Genomic DNA, 23,626 nt, shown 5'->3' with positions numbered 1-23,626 from the left:
TAAACAGTCTAATAATGCAACAGATTTATCACATTGGCAGATGCCGAATGATAAATTTGGTGCATCTTTATAAACGGTCTAGTCTAAGTTTGTACCACCTATTTGTTCAATTACTTTACAGCAGAATTGTGCGACACACACCAGAAGTCGTCTCTAAGGCAATTTTGGTACATTTTCATTAGCCTGCGTTCACAGTTGCATTGGGAATCTGGTAGCTTGTCCTTAAGGGGTTAGACACAAGAACTATTCAACATTTTGGCTTACAATGGCTCTAGCTAGTAACTCATCTCAAAAACAAAGTTCTGGATTTTACAAACTTCTTGGTACTTCAAAATCATGATGATGTGCAGTTAGGACATCACTTTCCGTGTGGAGCTACAGGCTGTAATCACGGGATTCTGCGGAAACAGATTTTACTAAAACACACGTTAAAAAAGAAAATGCAATCAGTTACTACTGACATTTTGTTCTAGCACAACATTAACAAAGCATAAAAATATTTAAAAAACACACCTTTCTGTAACACACACACACCTTATATATTATATAGGTATAATTAGAAATATTTAAGCAAATATTTTCTCGATAGCTATGCAGAATTACCTTTCACTGCATATAAAAAAAAAAAAAAAAAAAACCTTCTTTAAACCAGGGCTGTGGAGTCGGAGTCGGGGGAAATTTTGGGTACCTGGAGTCGGAGTCGGCAAACAATGCACCGACTCCGACTCCTACTAAATTTATGGAATAAAAAAAAAAAAAAAACAAGTTTAAATGTCCCAATTCACAAAGTTATAATTAATGACTTCTCTACTGTAAGAATAAAGACCAATGCATGCAGTGCCTCACGTAACCGCAAAACGAACACGTTAAGTGACCGTGAAGAAGCTTTTCATGTGCTTCACTATATGGCACGCAACGCACAATTAGGAGCTGCAATACTTATACTTTCCATAGTGTTGTGTTCTGCTTTTACAGGGAACGCAGCGTCCATGTGTAACCTAGCCTCTCACTGATAAGGGATTAAATAAATATGTTTTTTGCAGGACTAGAGAGTGAGACACTTGTATAAGTGAAGGGAATGGAGGGCCAATAGTTCAAGACTGAAGCTGTAAACCATTGGAAAAACTGCTGTCATTCAGCTAAGGCTATAAAAACTTGTAAACTCAGATTGTTAGCTTAAACTTTAAACATGACTATGGGATTCTACTAGGGAAATCATGTTTTAGAATAAATGCCCCGTCCTGGATCCCCCCACTGCCCTATCTTCAGCAGCAGATAAGCACACAAAGGAGAAAGCAGCAGCCCAACTACCTCTCTGCTAGAAGAGCTTAGAAGAACTTGTGTTTGTCTTTTGCTGAAACTGTGCAATACAGTAGACTGTTGGCTTCCCAGCCAGTAGTCCTGTGGTAGGTTGCGTTTCTTTCCCTCAAGGAATGTATAAAATACATTCGCATATTAATACAGAGGAGTCGGAAGTACATAAAACTGAGTCGTCGGAACATTTATCTACCGACTCCACAGCCCTGCTTTAAACACGTCAAAAATTATAGCCAAGGGTTTTTACTGGTGGACATTCATGTGTGGAGATTCTCACTGATCACTAAAATGAAGTGACACCTTAGGGCAGCTAGAAATTTTATTTTTTTAATAAAAGGGAACCATTTATCCTCCTCTCAAGCTTTATGAAAATGTAGATTTCCACTCTTCATATCTGCAGCTCTTCCTGGTGTGATGTCACTGCTGTGATGTGTGCTCTGAGCCAATCAGATCTTTCCTTCATGATAATTCCCTCACTGCATGAGTCTCGCAGTCGAGAGAAAGATGCTGCTCTATTCCCCATCTCCCAGAGTCTAGCATTAAGGCCTCATGCACACAACCTTTTTTTTGCGGTCTGCAAAAACGGGGTCCGTAGGTCCGTGTCCGTTTTTTCTTCCGTGGGTCTTCCTTGATTTTTGGAGGATCCACGGACATGAAGGAAAAAGTCGTTTTGGTGTCCACCTGGCCGTGCGGAGCTAAACGGATCCGTTCTGATTTACAATGCAAGTCAATGGGGACGGATCCGTTTGACGTTGACACAATATGGTGCAATTGCAAACGGATCCGTCCCCCATTGGCTTTCAATGTAAAGTCAGGAGTCCCTATTATACCATCGGATCGGAGTTTTCTCCAACCCGATGGTATATTTTAACTTGAAGCGTCCCCATCACCATGGGAACGCCTCTATGTTAGAATATACTATCGGATTTGAGTTAGATCGTGAAAACTCATATCCGACAGTATATTCTAACACAGAGGCGTTACATAGAAACATAAAATGTGTCGGCAGATAAGAACCATTTGGCCCATCTAGTCTGCCCAATATACTAAATACTATGGATAGCCCCTGGCCCTATCTTATATGATAGTGATGGGGACGCTTCAAGTTGGAATATACTACGAACTGTATACATGACTGCCCCCTGCTGCCTGGCAGCACCCGATCTCTTACATTACTGCCCCCTGTATTACCGTACATTTATTGGTTGCCAGTGGGCCCCCCCTCCCTCCCCTGTATTACTGTACATTCAATGGTGGCCAGTGGGCCCCCCTCCCTCCCCTGTATTACTGTACATTCAATGGTGGCCAGTGGGCCCCCCTCCCTGCCCTGTATTACTGTACATTCATTAGTGGCCAGTGGGCCCCCCCTCCCTCGCCTGTATTACTGTACATTCATTGGTGGCCAGTGGGCCCCCCTCCCTCCTAATTAAAATCCCCCCCCCCCCCATCATTGGTGGCAGCGGAGAGTTCCGATCAGAGTCCCAGTTTAATCGCTGGGACTCCGATCTGTAACCATGGCAACCAGGACGCTACTGCAGTCCTGGTTGTCATGGTTACTTAGCAATTTTAGAAGCATTATACTTACCTTCGCTGTCTGTGACCGGCCGGGCGCTCCTCCTACTGGTAAGTGAAAGGTCTGTGCGGCGAATTGCTTATAGCACAGACCTGTCACTTACCAGTAGGAGGAGAACCGGCCGGTCACAGACATCGCAGGTAAGTATAATGCTTCTAAAAATTGCCAAGTAACCATGGCAACCAGGACTGCAGTAGTGTCCTGGTTGCCATGGTTACCGATCAGAGTCACGGCGATTAATCGGGGACTCCGATCGGAACTCTCCGCTGCCACCAATGATGGGGGGGGGGGGGGGATTTTTAATTAGGAGGGGGAGCCGCACTGGCCACCAATGAATGTACAGTAATACAGGGGAGGGAGGGGGGGCCGCACTGGCCACCAATGAATGTAATACAGGGGAGGGAGGGGGGGCACACTGGCCACCAATGAATTTAAAACTGGGGAGGTAGGGGGGTGTGCCCCCTCCTGCCTGGCAGCACCTGATCTCTTACAGGGGGCTATGATACGCACAATTAACCCCTCAGGTGCAGCACCTGAGGGGTTAATTGTGCGGATCACAGCCCCCTGTAAGAGATCGGGTGCTGCCAGGCAGCAGTCATGTACACAGTTCTTAGTATATTCTAACTTGAAGCGTCCCCATCACTATGGGATTGCCTCTGTGTTAGAATATACTGTCGGATCTGAATTTTCACGAAGTGAAAACTCAGCTCTGAAAAGGCTTTTATGCAGACGGATCGGTGATCCGTCTGTGTGAAAGCAGCCTACGGCCACGGATCACGGACGCGAATCTTGTGTGCATCCGTGTTTTTTCACGGACCCATTGACTTGAATGGGTCCGTGAACCGTTGTACGTCAAAAAAATAGGACAGGCCTTTTTTTTTTGACGGACAGGAAACACGGATCACGGCCGCGGATGAACAACGGTGCATTTTCCGAGTTTTCAACGGACCCATTGAAAGTCAATGGGTCCGCAGAAATTCACGGAAAACGGAACAACGGCCACGGATGCACACAACGGTCGTGTGCAAGAGGCCTTAGAGTTTTAAACTAGAGGCATTTTTTGGTGACTGAGGAGGTTTCTGAAAACACAGTCTGCAAGAACAAAACGTAGGGTACAGACTGCTGGAAGATGAGAAAGATGCAATTTTCCACCAATAGGAGTTAAAATCATGTATCCACATTAAAGGGAACCTGTCACCAGGATTTTGTGTATAGAGCTGAGGACATGGGTTGCTAGATGGCCACCAGCACATCTGCAATACCCAATCCCCATAGCTCTGTGTGCTTTTATTGTATCAAAAAACCGATTTGATACATATGCAAATTAACCGGAGATGAGTCCTGTAAGTGAGATGAGTCACGGACAGGACTCATCTCAGGTTAATTTGCATATGTATCAAATCGGTTTTTTTTACACAATAAAAGCACACAGAGCTATGGGGACTGGGTATTCTGCAGCCTACTGTATGATATCCTCTTATTAAATTAAAATGGCCAACATTAATAAACTCTGCTAAAACCAGTAATGCGCAAAAGTTTTAGGCAGGTGTGGAAAAAAATGCTTCCAGGAATGCAAAGTGAATGAACAAAAGAGAAATCTAAGTTCAAATCAGTATTTGGTGTGGACACCCTTTGCCTCTGAAACAGCATAAATTCTTCTAGGTACCCTTGTAGACAATTTTTGAATGAACTTGGCAGTGATGTTGTTCCAGACATCTTGGAGAACTAACCACAGATCTTCCATGGATGTAGGCTTGCTCAAATTCTTCGGTCTCTTCATCTAATCCCAGACAGACTGAATGATGTTGAAACCAGGGCTCTGTGGAGGCCAAATCAACACTTCCTGGACTTGTTCTTAACACTGAAGATAGCTCCTGAAATTGGCTGTATGTTTGGGATACTTGTCCAGTTGCATTATAAATTTGGAGGCAATCAGAAGCCTCACTGATAGTATTCCAATAAATCTCTGCCTCCATTTTTCAGCATTGAGGCCACCATTAATCCTGACCAAATCCCAAACACCATTTGCTTTAAACTTCGTGCAGCAGAAGAAAGTCATCATGCTTACCGCTCTTTAAAATTGTTAGGTGTCCAGCAGTGCCATCAGCTCATAATTGGCAGAAACCAGTGGGCCCTGGGTATACCCATCTACTGCTTGTAGTAGTATGGCCAGAAGTTGTCTTCATGAAACAATTACGTCCAAACAGCCATACCTTCGACATGAAACAAGGCCAGGTGACTCAACTATGAACAAAAACATAGGAACTGGGACGCAGAAGGTGTGCTAATAAGTAAAAATTTCAACTATTTGGCTGTAACAGAAGCCACTATGTTTGCCAACGGGATGGAAAATGGTACAATAATGAGAGTCTGCAGGCAACAGCGAAGCATGGTGGAGGATCTGTGCAGGTTTGGGACAGAAATTCAGCAAATTGAGTTAAGAATTTGGTTAGGATTAATGGTAACCTCAATGCTGAGTCAAATACAGGCAGATAATTAGCCATCAAGCAATACCAACAGGGAGGCATCTGATTGGCTCCATATTTATTTTGCAGCAGGACAACAATCCTAAACATACTGCCAATGTAATTAAGAACTTTCTTAATTGTAAAGAATAAGGAGTCCTGGAAGTGATTATACTGCCCCAAAAGAACCCTGATTTTTAACATCAAATCTGTCTGGGATTACATGAATAGACAAAGGGATTTGAGCAAGTCTACATCCACAGAAGATCTGTAGTTCGTTCTTCAAGCTGTTTGGAACAACCTCCCTGTTGAGTTCTTTCAAAAACTGTGTACGAGTGTATCTGGAACAACCGAAGTTGTTCCGAAGGCAAAGGGCGATCACTCTAAATATACATTTATATAGATTTCTCTTTTGATACAGTCAGGTCCATAAATATTGGGACATCGACACAATTCTAACATTTTTGCCTCTATACACCACCTGATTTGGATGTAAATACCCTCAAATTAAAGTTGACAGTCAGCAGTTAAAGCGCATCTTGTTTGTTTTATTTCAAATCCATTGTGGTGGGGTATAGAGCCAAAAATGTTAGAATTGTGTCAATGTCCCAATATTTATGGACCTGACTGTATATTTGTAAAATATGAGAAACAGCACAAGAACTACAAAGTGTTAGCACATAAGGAGCCACAGAGGATTAGGATACAATCACACTTTGTGGTACACAACTGGTAACCAACCTATGGTGATCTGCAGGTCCGGGCATTGTGGCTGTAGTTTGGACACTATAGTGCAGCCATATTACAGCTCTTAGAGGTTGTCACCCAATTTTATAGTCATGGATTAGGAAATCCTTTTACTACCATTTCTGATATTAGAAACTCTTGCAGCATCGCTTACCAATGATAAGGTTTTAATAAACAGCATAAGGGTCCATTCACACGTCCGTTGTTTCTTTCCTGATCTGTTCCGTTTTTTGCGGAACAGATCTGTACCCATTCATTTTCAATGGGTCCTGAAAAAAATCGGACAGCTCAATGTTTGATTTTTTTTCAGGACCCATTGAAAATGAATGGGTCCAGATCTGGTCCAGATCTGTTCCGCAAAAAACGGAACAGATCAGGAAAGAAACAACGGACGTGTGAATGGACCCTAAAACTTCAGAAATGCTTTAACCATTAAATAAGTATTGACATTTTCCAAGTAGCTAACATATACTGGAGTATAGTGACAGTAATATTCTTCATGCTAAAAGCAATATACAATGGATTAGGGTCCATTCACACGTCCGTATGTGTTTTGCGGAGCCGCAAAACACGGACACCGGCAATGTGCGTTCTGCATTTTGCGGACCGCACATCGCCGGCACCCTCATAGAAAATGCCTTTTTTTTGTCCGCAATTTTTTCTATTCTATTTTTTGGCGGATCTGGAAGTGCGGATGCAGACAGCACATTCCGGCCCCATTGAAAATTAATGGGTCCGCACCCATTACGCAAAATTGCGGAACGGATGCGGACCCATTTTGCGAACGTGTGAATGGACCCTTAGTCTTATTTTACGCTGAATACTATTGATTTTACAATATACTGTAAAAAGAGTAGATAAGGTAACTACTGTAATTTAAGAGCATAAAGCATGCTTGACATATAACTGGGTATTTGTTGCACGAGTCCTACAAGTATCATAACCATTCCATGTTGGTCATACACGCTACCTGCAGATATCAAATAATTAAAGAGAAAAACTTTACAAAATCAAAACCTGTATGTCACCATGAACCATTAAAATTGGAACTTATGTTTAAACATGACAAGTAGGTTGCGGTCGTGTATTGGTAATTGTTGAAATGTATTTATCATGAATACCATAAAACTCAGCTGAGGTTCCAGATTTGTAATTATTTTTTTCCAGGCAACACACTATCGCCTGTTCACTGTAGAAATGTAGCGAACCCTTTCATTGAATTATCAAAAGAATATCATAAAAGTTTTCAACTTGTGTCAAAACTGTAGCCACTGAATAATAAATAGCTTACAGGGGTTTTCCAGGCTCCTGATATTGATGACCTTATGGAACAGAAAGCACAGCTCTGTTCAAAGTGTAGTGGCCGTGCTGGGTTACTGCAGGTAAGTTTCCACTGAAGTTAATGGGAGCCGAGCTGCAATACCCAGCATGGCCACTACAATGTGAACGGAGCTGTACTTCCCGTTCACATTGTACTTCCCGTTTCATTTAAAGTGCTAGTTCCAGCACCGAAGGCTGCAGAGAAGAGCTAATTGGTGGAAGTGTGGGGTGTCAGACACTCTCTAATGGGATATTAATGACCTATCCTTAGGGGAGGCCATCAACATCAGGCGCCTGGAAAACCCCTTTAAAGTTGATCATGAAACCATGCAGATACTGTGCTGATATACTACAATATCATGTACTTACTGAATAGACGTTCAACCAAATGAAAACATCTGTTGAAGGGCAAGTCCATATTTGAATACTATTGGCTTCTTGATAGATTAGGGTTACATTTATGCAAAATCAATATTTTATGGGAAACAAATTTGATAGCTTGAAAAATCTGACAGCTGTATTTTAAGTATTTTATTTGTTATCCACACTTTCGTAAAAATAAAAAATGCTGTATCAAAATGAATAAAATAAGAACACATTGTTTTCACCCAATCTGTAACGGCCCCAACTATAAATTATCTAATCAGTATGGTCTAGTGCATAAAAAAAAACTAATTGCTTAGTTTTTCCTTTATCAAAAACAATAGCGTTGATAGTGTAAAAACTACATAAAAATTAGAATAGGTGTAGAGGTCATGTATACATCGTCATAATATCATTTGTATCACAAGGTGAATCCCCAAATAAAGAAACCAATAAAAAAAAAAATATATTTTTTCTTTTCCATTGCGCCCCCCTCCCTCCATTTAAATGTTTTAATACATAATGTGTATCCTAAAAAGGAGCTGTTAAAATACAATTGGTCCTACAAAAATAGAGTCCTCATAAAGGCTATGTTGATAAAAAAATAAAATAAAATAAATAAATAAATAATGAGCCCCAGATGGTAGGGAAAAGAACGCTGAAGGTAAAACCAGCTGTGGTGAAGGGTTACGAAAGCATAGGCGTCTCCCCATTCATCTTCTTGCTGCTTCTATCACCAGATATCTGAAAGTGCACACTGGCATGACTGTCTCCATGAGAAGACACCTAAACCTCCTGCAGGAATTGGGGGTGCAAGCCAATAAAGCAGGTGCGAATGATCAGTCCGATTCCAGCCACATAGTTGCGATGTGCTGTACACCATAGCTCGGTCTTGATCGCTGCTGCTGCTGATGTGATGCTCTGCTGAGGCTTTCCTGGGGTTTAGCAAAAAACCACAAGGGAATACTAAGAAGGATGAGATCTAAAAACCTGTCTGATCCGTAGGAGATGAAGCTGGACTGTAGAAAACGTACGATGTATATAAAAAATTCAGTTTGTTAGGCAACATCTTTAGGTATCATGAAAATAAATCCATGTATTGTGTATTAGGGTACCTTTCACACTAGCGTTGTTCAGAACCGGCAGGCAGTTCCGGCAAACTGTATGCAAACGGAAATATGTTTTTTTCCGGATCCGTTAGAGGGATCAGGGGTTATTCTCATCCAGAATAACTGATCGGGTATTTAATTTTTTTCAAAGACCAAAAGCAAAAATAGCACCTCCTATGTCCCTGCGCATGCGCAGACCGGAAAACAGGATCAGGCAACGCGGCAATTTACGGAACACTTGGTACCAGATCCGGCAATAATACAATCTCTATGGAAATTAACGCTGGATCCGGCAAGTGCGGTATTGTTCTGGGATTTGGGCCAAAAAAAAATAAAAAAAAACTTCAGCAAGCTGCGGTATTTTGTTTGGTCAAATACCGTACAAGGGACGGAACGGAAGACATCCTGATGCATACTGAACGGATTGCTTTCCATTCAGAATGCATTAGGACAAGACTGATAAGGTTTTTTCCGGTATTGAGACCCTTTACCGGATTTCAATACCGGAAAAGAATAACGCTAGTGTGAAAGTACCCTCAAACACAAAAATCTTACTTTTCAAAGAATTATATAATTAAAAAGAAAAACAAATCTACCAAAAAAAAAAAAAACACCAAAGAATATATGGACCTTCAGTTACAGCCAGTTTCAGACGAGCGTACTATGGGTGCATTTATGAGCCTGTATCATGAATGAGTGTCCAAGCCAAATCATGGGGTCTATGATGCTGGGAGTTCGGATCACTGGACCCGCAGATGGACTGGGACACCTGTCTGGAATATGAGCACATAAATTAGCCTGTAAAACGCTGGTCTGAAGCCGCCATAACAGTTGTACAGCCTGCTGTTTGCTTGTCAGCAGCATTAACATTTCCGTATATATTTTTACTAACCTTATTGGAAAGAAGAAACGTCTGTCCGTTCCCTATAATCCTACATAAATTCATTACAAGAATCTTTGTATTTACATATAACGGCCAGTTGTATGGATGGACACATTTGACAGATTCATTACTAAACATACAATGAGCATCCCCAAGCATCCTACGAGAACTATACTTTTTTTTTCTACAACCTTTCAAAATCTAATTCTAGATAGATGATAAGCTAATCATAGTATGTATCATATAGTTCAGTGCTGCATTTACTATTTTGCAGACTTCAGAGCAGGAATTTCGCAGCATTCGCTGCAGGTTCAATGACTGGACGAAGCTTGTTCCAATGACATGTAAGCATTTGAAATTTTCACTGCACAGTAATATGATGTACCAAAAGATGTAGTGCTTCATTTTAAGTCAAGCTGTTAACGGTCTGTATGTCAAGCTTTTCCATCTGTGAGGAAGATCACCAAGTCTTTACAAACGTTATCACATGTAGATTATAAATGGCGCTCAGAAGCGAACATATCGCTTTAAAAACAATACCCCTTTAAAAGGGCTTATGCAGCAAATAAAATAGATTTTTCAAACCAGCTCAAAATGGGGAAAAAAAACAAAAAATAAACAAACACCATTGCGCTCCCATTCCAACACTGCCTGGGCCCTCCAGCTTCTCTCTGGTCCCTCTGGACATGCAGGATACACCTGCTCAGCCAATGACTGCCTGCAGTGACCAGTTTCAGGCAGTGATTGGCTGAGCAGACATTCACCGCACATGAAGCAGTGCAGCGGGGGATCCAGGGGCGACTTCAGGATGGGAGTGGCAGGGGGATCGCCAAGGTGAGGATGCTCTTTTTTGCTTTTTTTTACCCCTCTAGTTTAAAAAAGTTGGACAATAGTTTCAACAGCATTAAACATCAATTTTATTTATTTATCTTGGAAATCAATAAATAGAAAATGTAAATGTGTCAAACTGCTATCCGGTGCCATTAAAGGGCATCTGCCAGCAGTTTTGTACCTATGACACTGGCTGACCTGTTACATGTGCACTTGGCAGCTGAAGACATCTGTGTTGGTCCCATGTTCATATGTGGCCTCATTGCTGAGAAAAATGATGTTTTTCTATATGCAGATAAGCCTCTAGGAGCAACGGGGGCGTTACCATTACACCTAGAGGCTCCGCTCTCTCTGCAATTGCCACGCCCTCTCCACTTTGAATGACAGGGCCAGGCAGTGTAAATGTTATCACACCTGACACTGTCAAAGTGGAAAGGGCGCAACAGTTGTAGAGAGAGCAGAGCCTCTTGATGTAATGGCAACGCCCCCCCGTTGCATATAGAAAAACATCATGTTTCTCAGCATTGCGGGCACTTATGAACATGGGACCAACACAGATGTCTTCAGCTGCCAAGCGCACATGTAACAGGTCAGCCAGTGTCATAGGTACAAATCTGCTGACAGATGTCTTAAATCCAAGCATTTTTCTTTGGCAACAAAACCTCATGCATAAAGCCATATTACAGCCTTGTTGCACAGTGCTGTAATATGGAACCATGTTAGTTGAAGACGACCTGTCACCACAAAATCCAGTACAATCTGCAGACCGCATGTTCTAGCGCAGGAGGAGCCGAGCAGATTGATAGAGTTTTGTTGGATTCAGCAACAATTGTAATTTATACATTCAAATCTCCCCTCTTTCTAGTACACGGGGGAGGCGTTATCAGTGATTGAAAGCATTCTCTGTGTAAGTGTGTGTATACATAGATAGCTGTCAGTCACTGACAATATATCCCCGATGAACAAACAAATCAGAAAACAGAGATATACTGTATATATTACACATTTTACTGAATCTTTTCCCACAAAACTATATATCAATCTGCTCTGCTCCTCCTGCTCTATAACCTGCTGCCTGGAGATTACATTACAGGGGCTGTAAGTTTTTCTTTAATGTTACTTGTGTTGCAGTTCAATTGCAATGAGGTGTGGGGGTTAAAAAAAATGGACAACTAATTTAGTGGTCTTGAAAGTGATTGCACATTTGTTTTGCTTTGATCTAACACTGCTGTGGCTAGAGAAAAAGTATGAACGTAGATCTTAAAGACCAAAAGAATCACAGCCCTGTAATTTACCTGGGTATTCCAGCTGTCTGGGGTTATCCCTTATACACAGGATAGGGAATAACTATTAGATCGCTGGACGTCCTACCGATCATGGGTACGGAGGCCCCATACCCCGGCAGCCCCCCTTGTGCATGCACATGGCTGCTCCATTCATTTCTGTGGGAGTTCTGGAGATAACTGAGTGCTGTACTTGACTATATTGGAACTCCCATATAAATCAATGGAGCAGCCGCACGTATGCGCCCCCCCACATTCTCTATTCTGTGGATAGGGGATAACATCAAACAGGAATACCTCTTTAATCCCCCACAAATAAAACTGTAGTGGGGTTTACTACTACCAATTGCTGGAATATCACTAAGATACAGCATTAATGTCTGACTGGTGCAGGGTCAACCACTGAGATGCCCCAAATATGAGAATTAAAGGGAACCTGTCACCGGGATTTTGTGTATAGAGCTGAGGACATGGGTTGCTAGATGGCCGCTAGCACATCCGCAATACCCAGTCCCCATAGCTCTGTGTGCTTTTATTGTGTAAAAAAAAAAACTGATTTGATACATATGCAAATTAACCTGAGAAGAGTCCTGTATGTGAGATAACCAGGGACAGGACTCATCTCAGGTTAATTTGCATATGTATCAAATCAGGTTTTTTTACATAATAAAAGCACACAGAGCTATGGGGACTGGGTATTGCGGATGTGCTAGCGGCCATCTAGCAACCCATGTCCTCAGCTCTATACACAAAATCCCGGTGACAGGTTCCCTTTAAATGTACCATTTATATTGACAAAATGCTTGTTTGCAATGTGTGAAGTTACCATATAGAATCACCTTAGAACATTTTAGGTTAACACCAGTGTTCCCATGTGGCTTTCTAACCCCTTGCACATGGTTCGCAGGCTGCTGGCCGATTCTATTGCATGTCAACCAAACGAGTAATGCCATGTAAGAAGTTAAAAGGTATAGCACAGGAGTTTCATGCCAGGCTAAGATTAAATACTAATAGCACTCAAACCCATAATGGGCAGAGGACACTGCACCAGTAAAATAGCATTGTCTAGTAGAGTGCCAGCTTTAGGTCTCATGCACACGACCGTAGGTCCGCTTCAGATCCGCATTTTCGACAGATTGCTCATGGACCCATTCATTTCTACGGGTCCGCAAAAAAAGTGGGCTGCACACGGATGTCATTCATGTGCTGTCTTGTATCCAGATGGCCGTTCTTGCAGACAAGAAAAGGCATTTCTACTGATGGGACTAAGAAAATTGCTTAATCTACATAGAATGCATCTTTATTTTGCCGATACGCGGTTTGGACACAGGTCGTGTGCATGAGGCCTTACACTGAAACTTTGACTAGTTATTAAATTGGAAGCAAACTATTCACAGTTAACTATTCAACTGATTCAATTTCAGTTTAATTAGACAAACATTTCTCTCTAATATGTAGTGAGGAGAAAAATGACCTTTTATTTTAAACCAAAAAGAAGGGAACTTCTGCAAATACCTTAGTAAATTTTGCAAAACTTTAAAACACACCACCAGAGCATGAGGTTATGATAATGCTTCACAGTATAGAATGACTGCCTGCCTCAATTGTATATAAGATAAGAGCATTTCTAAATTTAATGTGAATAAGGGGGAAATAACTGCATTCTAAAAAAATAAATAAAAGAAGGATTTTATAGTGCTTTTCAGAGCAGATACACAAATATCAGACAGGAGAAAACCATGAAATCTGGATTATTAAAAACCTCCAAAACTCTTGTAATTTTCTCGGTGGATAGACGTACCAAAGAGGTAACTTTACACAAACTTCTCCATGGCCAACGGCAAGATCAAAGCCGTATAGTACTTTTGTTTTTATTTTACTTTTTTAAGGCATATGACCTTCTTAACATTTGCAGAGTAGCAGCCAGATCTCATTATAGTCAATGGGGGCTGGTGGGAACGCAGTGACATCTGGCTGTGCCGAATATCTAGAGAGTTCTCTGCTGGAACAGCCAGCCGGAGAGCTTCAACGCAGATGTCACAAGAGGCAAAGCCGAGTCCTGAGGATTGCATTCTTAAGTCTATTAAAATGAATGGTAATCTACACAGACGAAAAACAGACTGAGGACATAATATACATATATTTACATATTTGCGATAGCGCTGGAAGTCTAAAAAGCTTTTGGAACAAATTTGCAAATGGCCTGAATTAAACACATTGTGATAGTCTGGATTTATACGAATCCGGTTTTTTTTTGCGGTCAGTTCAGCATGTCCAAAAAACGAAACAAAAAAAAATAAAATAAAAATAAAACTGATTGCATTCCGCATTTTTGCAGACCCATAGACTTCAATGGGGCCACGTCACGATTTTCACCGCCAAGTAGTATAGGACTTGTTTTGTTTGTTTTGCGGGGCAGGGGAACGGAAGAAAAGATGCGGACAGCACAATGAGAGCAGTTCGCATCTTTTGGGGCCCCATAGGAGTGAATGGGTCCGCATATAAATCAGCTGCAGAATCAAAATTAATGTGAACTCAGCCTTAAAATACATGCACACGAACGGGGTTTGGTTCACTTCAATGGGGCCGCAAGAGATGCGGACAGCACTCCGTGTGCTATCCGCTTCTGTTGCTCTGCTCCATAGCCCCGCCAAAAAAATAGAACATGTTTTATTCTTTAGGATAGGCATTGTAACAATGGATCCCCAAAGAAAAAAAAAAAAGCCATACGAACGTCATCCTTTTTTTTTGCGGATCCACAATTTGCGGACCACAAAACACAAACGTTTGTGTGCATATAGGCTTATGCAGACATATGCGTCACCTGGCAACAGACTACAAACATGGTGCAGTCTGATCCTGCCATTAACCACCTATTTCGGTAACTTATTTGGTAGAGTAACAGAGGAAAGAATATGACTGATCAGATAACACAGGACACGTGTAGCCTGTTACCCACCCCACATTGGCGGCATCCACAGAGAAGCAGCATGTACCGACTTTGGCTTCAGCTGAGCAATGTGCATCTTCAACAAAAGGCTGCTGAAGCTAGCTTGTAATGACGTATTCATGTCTGTAGGACGTCAATCAAGCCAGGACTGTATGATTCCTAAGGAAACTGGGACCACCAACATAGCCCTTCACATAGAGGTAGCAAGTCCAACTATATTTTCCTTTATGCTACATGTGTCATTGAGGTGATATCTTAAGGCCAAGTTCACATTAACATTTTGTTTTCCTTTCTTCTGATTTGTCAAGAGAAAAGGAACACCCCCCCCCCCCCCCCCCCGCATTAAAAAAAACCAAAATAAAATGATCAGTTATCATGAGCATCACTCGTGCTCAGCATCAGTTTGCACAAAAATAACAGATCAGTCTTTTGAGCATCAGTTATGATCAGTTTGCATCAGTTCCGTCAGATCTGTTAGAAAATGTCCTGCAAAAACTACTTTCTCTCCTGTCAAAGATAACTAACGAAAGTGACAAACTGATCATAAAACTGATAATCAAAAAAAGACTGATCAGTTATTTTTAGTGAAAATTGATGCTAGCTGATGCATATGGGGATATTTACTTGATCTTAAGGCTACCTTCACACTAGCGTTTTTGCTGGATCCGGCAGGGTTCAGCAAAAACGCTTCCGTTACTGATAATACAACCGCCTGCATCTGTTATGAACGGATCCGGTTGTATTATCTTTTACATTGCCAAAACGGATCCGTCATGAACTCCATTGTAAGTCAATGGAGAACGGATCAGTTTTCTATAGTGTCAGAGAAAACAAGAAAGTTCCGTCCCCGTTGACTTGCATTGTGGGTCATGACGAATCAGTCTTGCTCCACATACCAGGACGGAAAGCAAACCGCAGCATGCTCTCCGGTATGGGAACGCAACCAAACGGAACACATTTTGGAGCACTCCGTTCTGTTCAGTTACGTTTTGTCCCCATTGACGATGAATGGGGACAAAACAGAAGCGTTTTTTCCGGTATTAAGACCCCATGACGGATCTCAATAACTGAAAATAGAAACACTAGTGTGAAAAGTAGCCTTAGGCTTAGGGTACTTTCACACTTGCATTGCTGGATTCCGGCAGGCCTGCCGAATCCAGAAATCTGTATGCAAACGGATACCATTTGTAGACTGATCTGGATCAGTCTCACAAATGCATTGCAATACCAGATCCGTCTCTCCGGTTGTCAACCGCAAAACCGGATCCATTTTTCCAGAGCACTTGGGGCCAGATCTGGAATTAATGCATTTCAATGGGAAATAATGCCGGATCAGGCATTCCGGAATTTTGGACGGAGATAAAACCGCAGCATGCTGCAGTATTATCTCCGTCCTGAAAAGTAAAAAAGACTGAACTGAAGACATCCTGAACGGATTACTCTCCATTCAGAATGCATTAGGATAAAAGGATCAGTTTTTTTCCGGTATTGAGCCCCTAGGACGGAACTCAATACCGGAAAAGTTTAACCCAAGTGTTAAAGTACCCTTAGGCTACATGCACATGACTGTCTGTTTTTTGCGGTCCGCAAATCCACCAAAAATAAATAATGGATGACATCCGTATGCAATCCATTTTTTTATTTTTTTTGCAGATCCATTGTAACAATGCCTAAAACGGACAAGAATAGGACATGCACTGTGTGCTGTCCGCTTTTTTTGCGGACCCATTGAAATGAATGGGTCCGCATCCTATCTGCCAAAAAAACTGGCAGATACGTGTGCATGTAGCCTTAGTTGAACACAAGCAGCGGCGATCCAGCAGTGAACAGCCTTGCCTGATCTCTCTGCATTCTGGAGGTTTGTAATGCTCCGTCCAACCACACACTCATAATGGGGACCAATGGAGATCTGGCTGTATTCTGGCAAACATGCAGAGAGTCAGCCGATGGAAAACTCAGCATATATGCCAGAATGCGGGTGGATCTCAGTCGGTCCGCATTGTAAGTGACAAACCTCTGGCAATGGCGGAATTCTCAGAGATCCAGCAGCCTTAGAAATCTATTACCATTCTGTCTAAAGCTACTGGTGGTGGTTTAGGGGCTATAATCAGGTGATGGCAGATCCCCTTGAAGACCAGCTACAAGATTGCTTAATGTTTTAGATGCACTGGATAACAAATTGCTGGCAAAGGTGAACATTGCTAAATACAAAACAGGAATATTATGCTAATATTAACCATGGCAACCTGAAATGGTCAGTCAACTTGATAATTAACTGTGCTTCAAAAGGCATGACAATTAGCATGCACTGCCTCCGTTACACCCACATTATATTACACTCGGTTGGACGGCATGCAGGTGGTGTGAGATGCGCCAAACTATGCAGCAGAAAAGCACCGTTTCACACTGGTCAAAAGAGCTGCAAAAATGAAAATGGCAAAGGATGCATATCTGTATTTGTACTGCAGCATGCAGTGCCTGGGCCAGTCACAAGAGCAGCTTCCCAAATGTTTAATAAGTTACCATTCAAAATGAGAAATCAATAAAGAGAATACCTTTAAAAGGGTATTCCAGAGTTTCACTATGGATTGCCTATCCTCAAGATAGGCCACCAATATCTGATAGGCGGTGGCCCGATACCCTGACGGTCAGCTGCTTCAGAGTAACCCTGGGGACAGAGGTCAGGGTTGGATTTCAATTGGAGCGGCACGGCGGTAAATGGCTCCGTCCACTACACAATGATGGAGCTCCTGAGCTACTCTAACACAGCTGATAGGAGGGGGTTCAGGGTTTGGAACCCCGCAGATGAGATATTGCCCATCCTGTGGATAGGCCATCAATAGTAAAACCCCATTCAAAACGTCAGCCTTTATCACTCATGTTATACTGTACAGAACTCCTCAATTTAGAGGAAGGAAATAGGCGGTGGAAATATAGGGTGTTCATAAGGGAAATACAGGATCATGTATTAATCTAGACACTGAGATTCTACCTTTTAAATTGCTTTATTAAACAATTCAAAGGAGGTTTTGCCTTTATTGCGATCGCTTACGGTGCAAGTTTTACAACACTATTACAATTCGAGTAAATCACAGTAACATTTAACTTTCACAATAAGGCATGATAAATCTTGGTAAGATCAAAAACACAATATGTAGGAGTTACATAACAAAACTTTCTACAAATCCTAGAGTTAAGACAAAACAATAGGTTCAAAAAAAATAAAGAAAAATAAAACAAAAAGGCATTCCACCGGAATTCATCTACTAAAAAGGTTCTACACGGTATGGAGTGAAGTACTAATAACGGCGACGTTTGTTAGATGCATCAAAGTTTCCCCCTTGGTTTCCTCTACCATAGCCACCAGGTCCACCACCAACTGCATTTACACCACCCATTGCTGGCTGAGCAGCTTCAGTTCCTGCTCTGTTAACCATGGGAGATCCCATTTGGGATGGAGGTGGCTGTGAGAATCTATCATTGCGCTATAATGCATTCGTTCAATGTGCAGTCCCAATAGGTTAACATATGTCATTATTATTGGATATATTCACAAAGTGCAGTCATGACGTTCAGAAGACAGTCCAGGAGAGTCGAACATAGAGGGAAGAAAGGAGCAACTAAATTAGTAACTATCACATGTAATATAAATATATAAATATAAAAAAAAAAGAAAATAAAATAAAAATCAAGTGTCATTAACTAGGCTAAGTACACATCGGTATTACGGTAGTCTCATCCGGCAGAGGAACACATACTTGTGGTTTTCAGCATTAAGGCTGGGTTTCTGCACGCAGATTTAATTTTCTGGTAGAAAGCGGCATTCATGCCAGAAAACCGACAGAACCCATTATAATGAATGGGATTCGGTGGCCCCTGGCGGAGCCCAGATTACCGGAATATCGTAAGGAAGATAGACATAGCCTCACAACTAAAGAAAAAAATAAAATAAAAATCAAAGTGGATTATATTCTTTGCTCAAGTCAAAAGGATAATCCTACAAACCTTAATTCAATTTACTACTACAGGTATTTAGGCATGTGGCCAAAAGTAATTTTGTTAAAAAAAACTACATAAATAAATCAAAACATCACTTTATGCAAAGAATCTCTTTTGCAATAGTGACGAATGGAAAAAAAAGTTGTTTTAAGGTTACTATATGATTTAGTTAAAGAACGGAGCTTTTTACAAGTATAAGATTTGTTTCAAGACACCTCGAACATCCAAACAAGTATTCAAAGGAAATAAATGTCAACGTTCACATGCTCAAGTGCATGTAAAACATTTCACTAATTTACCAAGTACAAAAAATAAAAAACAAAGTTTATATGACGTTTACAAGTATGAATCACAAAATCTCTTTATAATAGTCATTTTGATACGTCCTAATAAAATAACCGTTAACACTTTGGTATGCAAGGTTCTTAAATATATTTGGAAAAGGCAGTAAAATGTTTTTTTATCAAGAGTGTAATATTTAGGATAGGTTCTAAAATCTAAACTCTTAATTCCTGAATTTAATAAATTTCGTAAAAATATTAAATTGAGAATTGGAATACCGTATTTTTCACCTTATAAGTAATTTTTTTAACCTCAAAAGTGGGGGGAAAATGCCACTGCGAATACTAATGAAGTGCTTCCATTATGGAAGCGCTCATTAGTACAGGAGGACCAGGAAGCGGTGAAGGCTCTGTACTCACCGCTTCCTGGTCCTCCGCTGTCAACTGTGCAGGCTGCTCACAGCGTGATGGCGCTCTGACCTCACGCTGTGCGCGCCGGGTCACAGCACAGCAGACAGAGGAGGAGGAAAACCAAGCGCGCTGCAGGTGAGTAGCGGCGGCATCTAGGAGCAGGAGAGGTAAGTGTTTTTTTTTTAATTTTATTTGCTCTGTGGCACTGGGGGCACCATATATGGCACTGGAGGGCTTATCTGAGGTCTTACTGGGGTCTTATTAACACTGGGGGTCTGATATGAGGTCTGATTAGGGGGGCTTGTTAACATTGGGGGTCTAATTGGGGCTGTTAGATGAGGTCTGATTACTGGCCTGATCTGAGATCTAATGAATTATTTTTTCTTATTGTACTCCTGTAAAACCTATTGCATCTTATAGGGTAAAAAATACGGTACTTTCAACAAATGGTCTAAAATGTGCGGAAATTACAATCCTTAACTCCTATTTAGAGAGTTACCGGATAGGTCATGTTAACGGCGAAAATAATATTTTCCTTAAATAGTAAATGAAACAAAATTTTTAATTTTACAAAATGTGAGCAAAGACTATGATCACACGAAAAAGGCTAAAATTATTTTCTAATTACATACTAAACATTTATAAAAATTGATACTTTTTTTTAAAGACATAATATGAACAAAAATGAGAATTTGTACTGTATACCAAATATATACAAAATATAGATCTACATTATGGCTATCCATCACTGCGAGGTGAAGGGGGGTTGGTATAAGAGTGCAAGTGGCTAAATAGTGGAATCAAAAGTAGGCTAACTGGATTCCCTATTTCAATCACAATCACGTTTTGATAAGGAAAAACTACTAATACATTACCACTGCTCCATTATCTGGCATCATTGCCGCTCCAATGCTTGCAGCTCCTTCAGAGCCCATTGTAGCACCAGGACCCATTGAAGGGCTTGAGACAGTTGCCCGGTTGTTGATATTCATCCCCATCATTGAAGGAGGAGGAGGAGGTGGTGGTGGTGGAGGAGGACCTTGGTTAACAGCAGGAGCTGGGCTATAGGTATCTATGTAAAACAATCTTTACTTAGAATGGTTCTTTTATCTGCTGTACCCATTGAATATTGAATTATTTCTAAAGAGTTAATATTTAGATAAACTAGAGGCCATTTAGAAAATAGACAAGGAAACAGGCTACAAATTGTTCTTTGCAAAAGTGATTGATATTTCTAAACTTTCACTTCAAGCTTCTCTTGAAGAACAGACTAAATAGGTTCAGTCAAACAATTAAGTTCATTACATTGCAAAATGGGTGCTCCTTATTCCAAGACCAGAAACGATAGGAGGGATTTTAAATGACTGAAAACGTAAAGATACACAATACAAGGAATTATAACCACAAGTTAAATGTAAGGTAACGATATTTCCTGGTTTACTTACTCAATGCTAGTCAAAGAGTAAAGGCGCATCGAGACGAGCAGATAATTCGCTAAAATTCTATCAATAATTCACGTTGAACGATAATTGTGTAGTGTAAATGTGCGGAGCAAAATAATGATTGTTCTCAAAAAGCTTGTTCAATACTTGTAGAATTGTTTACGTGAACTAAGTAGTTATCGTTGGTTAATTAACTGTGGTAATATAAAGGAACATCCGTTTTAAAGGCTATGAACACCTTCGGGGGCAATATTTTTTTAAATGAAAACATTTTACTCATTTTGATCTTTATTAAACCTCCCAGTATTTAGGTTCTACAGGGTTAGGCCTCATGCACACGACCGGTCCTTTTTTTGCGATCCGGAAAAAAACGGAAGCCACCCGTGTGGCCTTCCGCAATTTGCGGAACGGAACGGGCGGCCCATTGTAGAAATGCCTATTCTTGTCCGCAAAACGGACAAGAATAGGACAATTTTTTTTTTGCAGGGGCTGCGGAACGGAGCAATGGATGTGGGCAGCACATGGAGTGCTGTCTGCATCTTTTGCGGCCCCCTTGAAGTGAATGGGTCCGCACCCGAGCTGCAAAAACTGCGGCTCGGATGCGGACCAGAACCACGGTCGTGTGCAGATTTACAGCCTTCATCTCTGAACTCCTGATAGCTCATAAACACTCACTTAAGCCATAATCTTTAATGTGTTAGTGTAATGGGGCTGTCAGGAGTTCAGAGATAAGATCTATAAAATGAGCCCTTAGAGCAGCAACCAGAGAGTTCTGTATGAAACTGAGATACTATGCACATAGACAAATTTAAACTCTTAGGGGGAGGGGAAACAAACAAAAACACATTTTTTTTGTCCAAAATGAGTAAAATGTAATGACAAAGATTCCCCCGGAAGGTGTTCATAGCCTTTAAATAACTAAATGGGATTGTCTTTAATCGCCCATGTAATTATCTACTCATCTAAATAAAACTTAGCTACATTTTGCAATGTCATAGTGACATATCAAAGGTTTTGATCAACAGGGGTTTGAGTACGAGACCCACACAGCAAAATAAAAAGTTCAAGAGCTCAGCCGAGGCATGCGTCTCCTCACTGCTTAAAGAGGACCTTTCATGGGTCCAAACATTATAAACTAAGCATCATGATACGTAGGGCACAGTGCAGGGATCTAATTGCACTTACTATTTTTTCTGGGCGCCGCTCCGTTCGCCCGCTGAGGCCCCCATTGTATTTTCGCTGTGGCCCCCTGGTATGCTAATAGCATCGGAGCAACGAGTAGGAGACTGAGTCTTTCTCCATGGGCATCTCCTTCTCTCTGGCTGTGGCACTCTACACTGCAATTGGACAGCGCTACGGCCAGAGAGGAGGCTGCGCCCACGGAGAAACACTCAGTCTCCTCCTCATTGCTCTGATGCTAAAATTAGCATACCAGGCGGGAGAATACAATGGGGGCCACAGTGGGCGAATGGAGCGGCGCCCAGAAAAAATAGTAAGTGCAATTAGATCCCTGCACTTTGCTCTACGTATCCTGAAACTTGGTTTATAATATTTGGAACCATGAAAGGTTCTCTTTAAGACAACCTCAGACTTTTTACTGAGGATCACAGCCCTTCTAACCTCTCATTTTAGCCATTGACTGGAGTCTCAGTGCCCGGAACCACTCCAATCAAAACCTTAGATACAACACAACACACGTACAGTTATCCATTTTATTTTTGTAACAGTACATCTCGCAAAAGTATCAAGCAAAAATTGTAACATTGTCTTTGCAAATGTTATTATATTGTAACATTACAACCTAGCAAAGTTAAAACCTCAATATTAATATGGTAGGGTAATAATTTTATATACTGATTTAATGTTAAGTACACAATAAAAATGAAAACCCTCATACAACAGGATGAAGTATAAAATATTTGAAGTAAAACAAAAAAAAAAGGCCCACGACAATATCAATGTCAAATTATGGGCTGTGTGGACGAGATAAAAAAAAAAAAAAAAAAGGGTTTCCAGTAAAAATCCCTACCTCCCATATTTATTGCTCCTCGGACGCCCATATCACCCATCCTCAAATCCTGTTCTCTCTGAAAATAAACATAGTTTTTGCAGTCAACCTAGAGAATACGGAATTAAAATGTGCAAGGGGAAAAGTATTTGACAGTATTATTTAGTGTGGTATTTTATACCATCATGCAACGGTAAAAAGATAAACACAAATCTGAAGTCACTTATGTCAAAAGTAATGCTTGCTGAGAAATGAAAATAGTAAGTATACTAAACTAGAAAATGTGCATTTTAGTATGACATTGTTGTGTTCACATTTCTACAATTTCCCTTTAGTCACCAGTAACACATCGATAGAGCTTTAATAGGCTTTAACTTATATTCTGGTTGTAGAGAGCTTCCAGTCTTAATAGGATCATATAAAAAGACAATAAAATAAAAACTAATATAGGAATTTATATTTGGGTACATGTTTCCTTTCCAGTGTGCCTCAAGATAGGCCATCAGTATCTGATGGGTCAACCAATCACATATTAACGACCTATCCTGAGGGTAGGTCATAAATAGTAAAATCACCAAGAACTCCTTTAAGTAAAAACTGACTTTCCGGCTGTAAGCGGCGTTGATGGTCGCTCATTTACACAT

At 41.0% G+C, this 23,626-nt stretch overlaps 1 protein-coding gene across 3 annotated transcripts in view; it reads right to left on the bottom strand.

Moving 5' to 3' along the window:
* Positions 1-23,626, bottom strand: part of PSPC1 (paraspeckle component 1) — a 126,089-nt gene that overhangs the window by 26,299 nt on the left and 76,164 nt on the right. The window contains exons 7-9 of one of the 3 annotated variants that reach the window (XM_040426239.1): positions 23,004-23,061; positions 20,408-20,604; positions 17,858-18,326 (exon numbers count right to left, since the gene is read on the bottom strand). The exons of 1 other annotated variant lie outside the window; for it this stretch is intronic. In XM_040426239.1, coding sequence (XP_040282173.1) covers positions 18,141-18,326; positions 20,408-20,604; positions 23,004-23,061 — 441 coding nt within the window. In that variant the 3' untranslated portion in view covers positions 17,858-18,140. Of the gene's footprint in view, positions 1-17,857; positions 18,327-20,407; positions 20,605-23,003; positions 23,062-23,626 lie in introns of those variants that run through there. One more of the 3 variants, XR_005777762.1, reaches the window with a different exon arrangement.

Source organism: Bufo bufo, chromosome 3 (assembly GCF_905171765.1).
Source record: "Bufo bufo chromosome 3, aBufBuf1.1, whole genome shotgun sequence".
Taxonomy (NCBI): Eukaryota; Metazoa; Chordata; class Amphibia; order Anura; family Bufonidae; genus Bufo; species Bufo bufo.
This window is presented reverse-complemented; position numbering and strand designations above follow the sequence as displayed.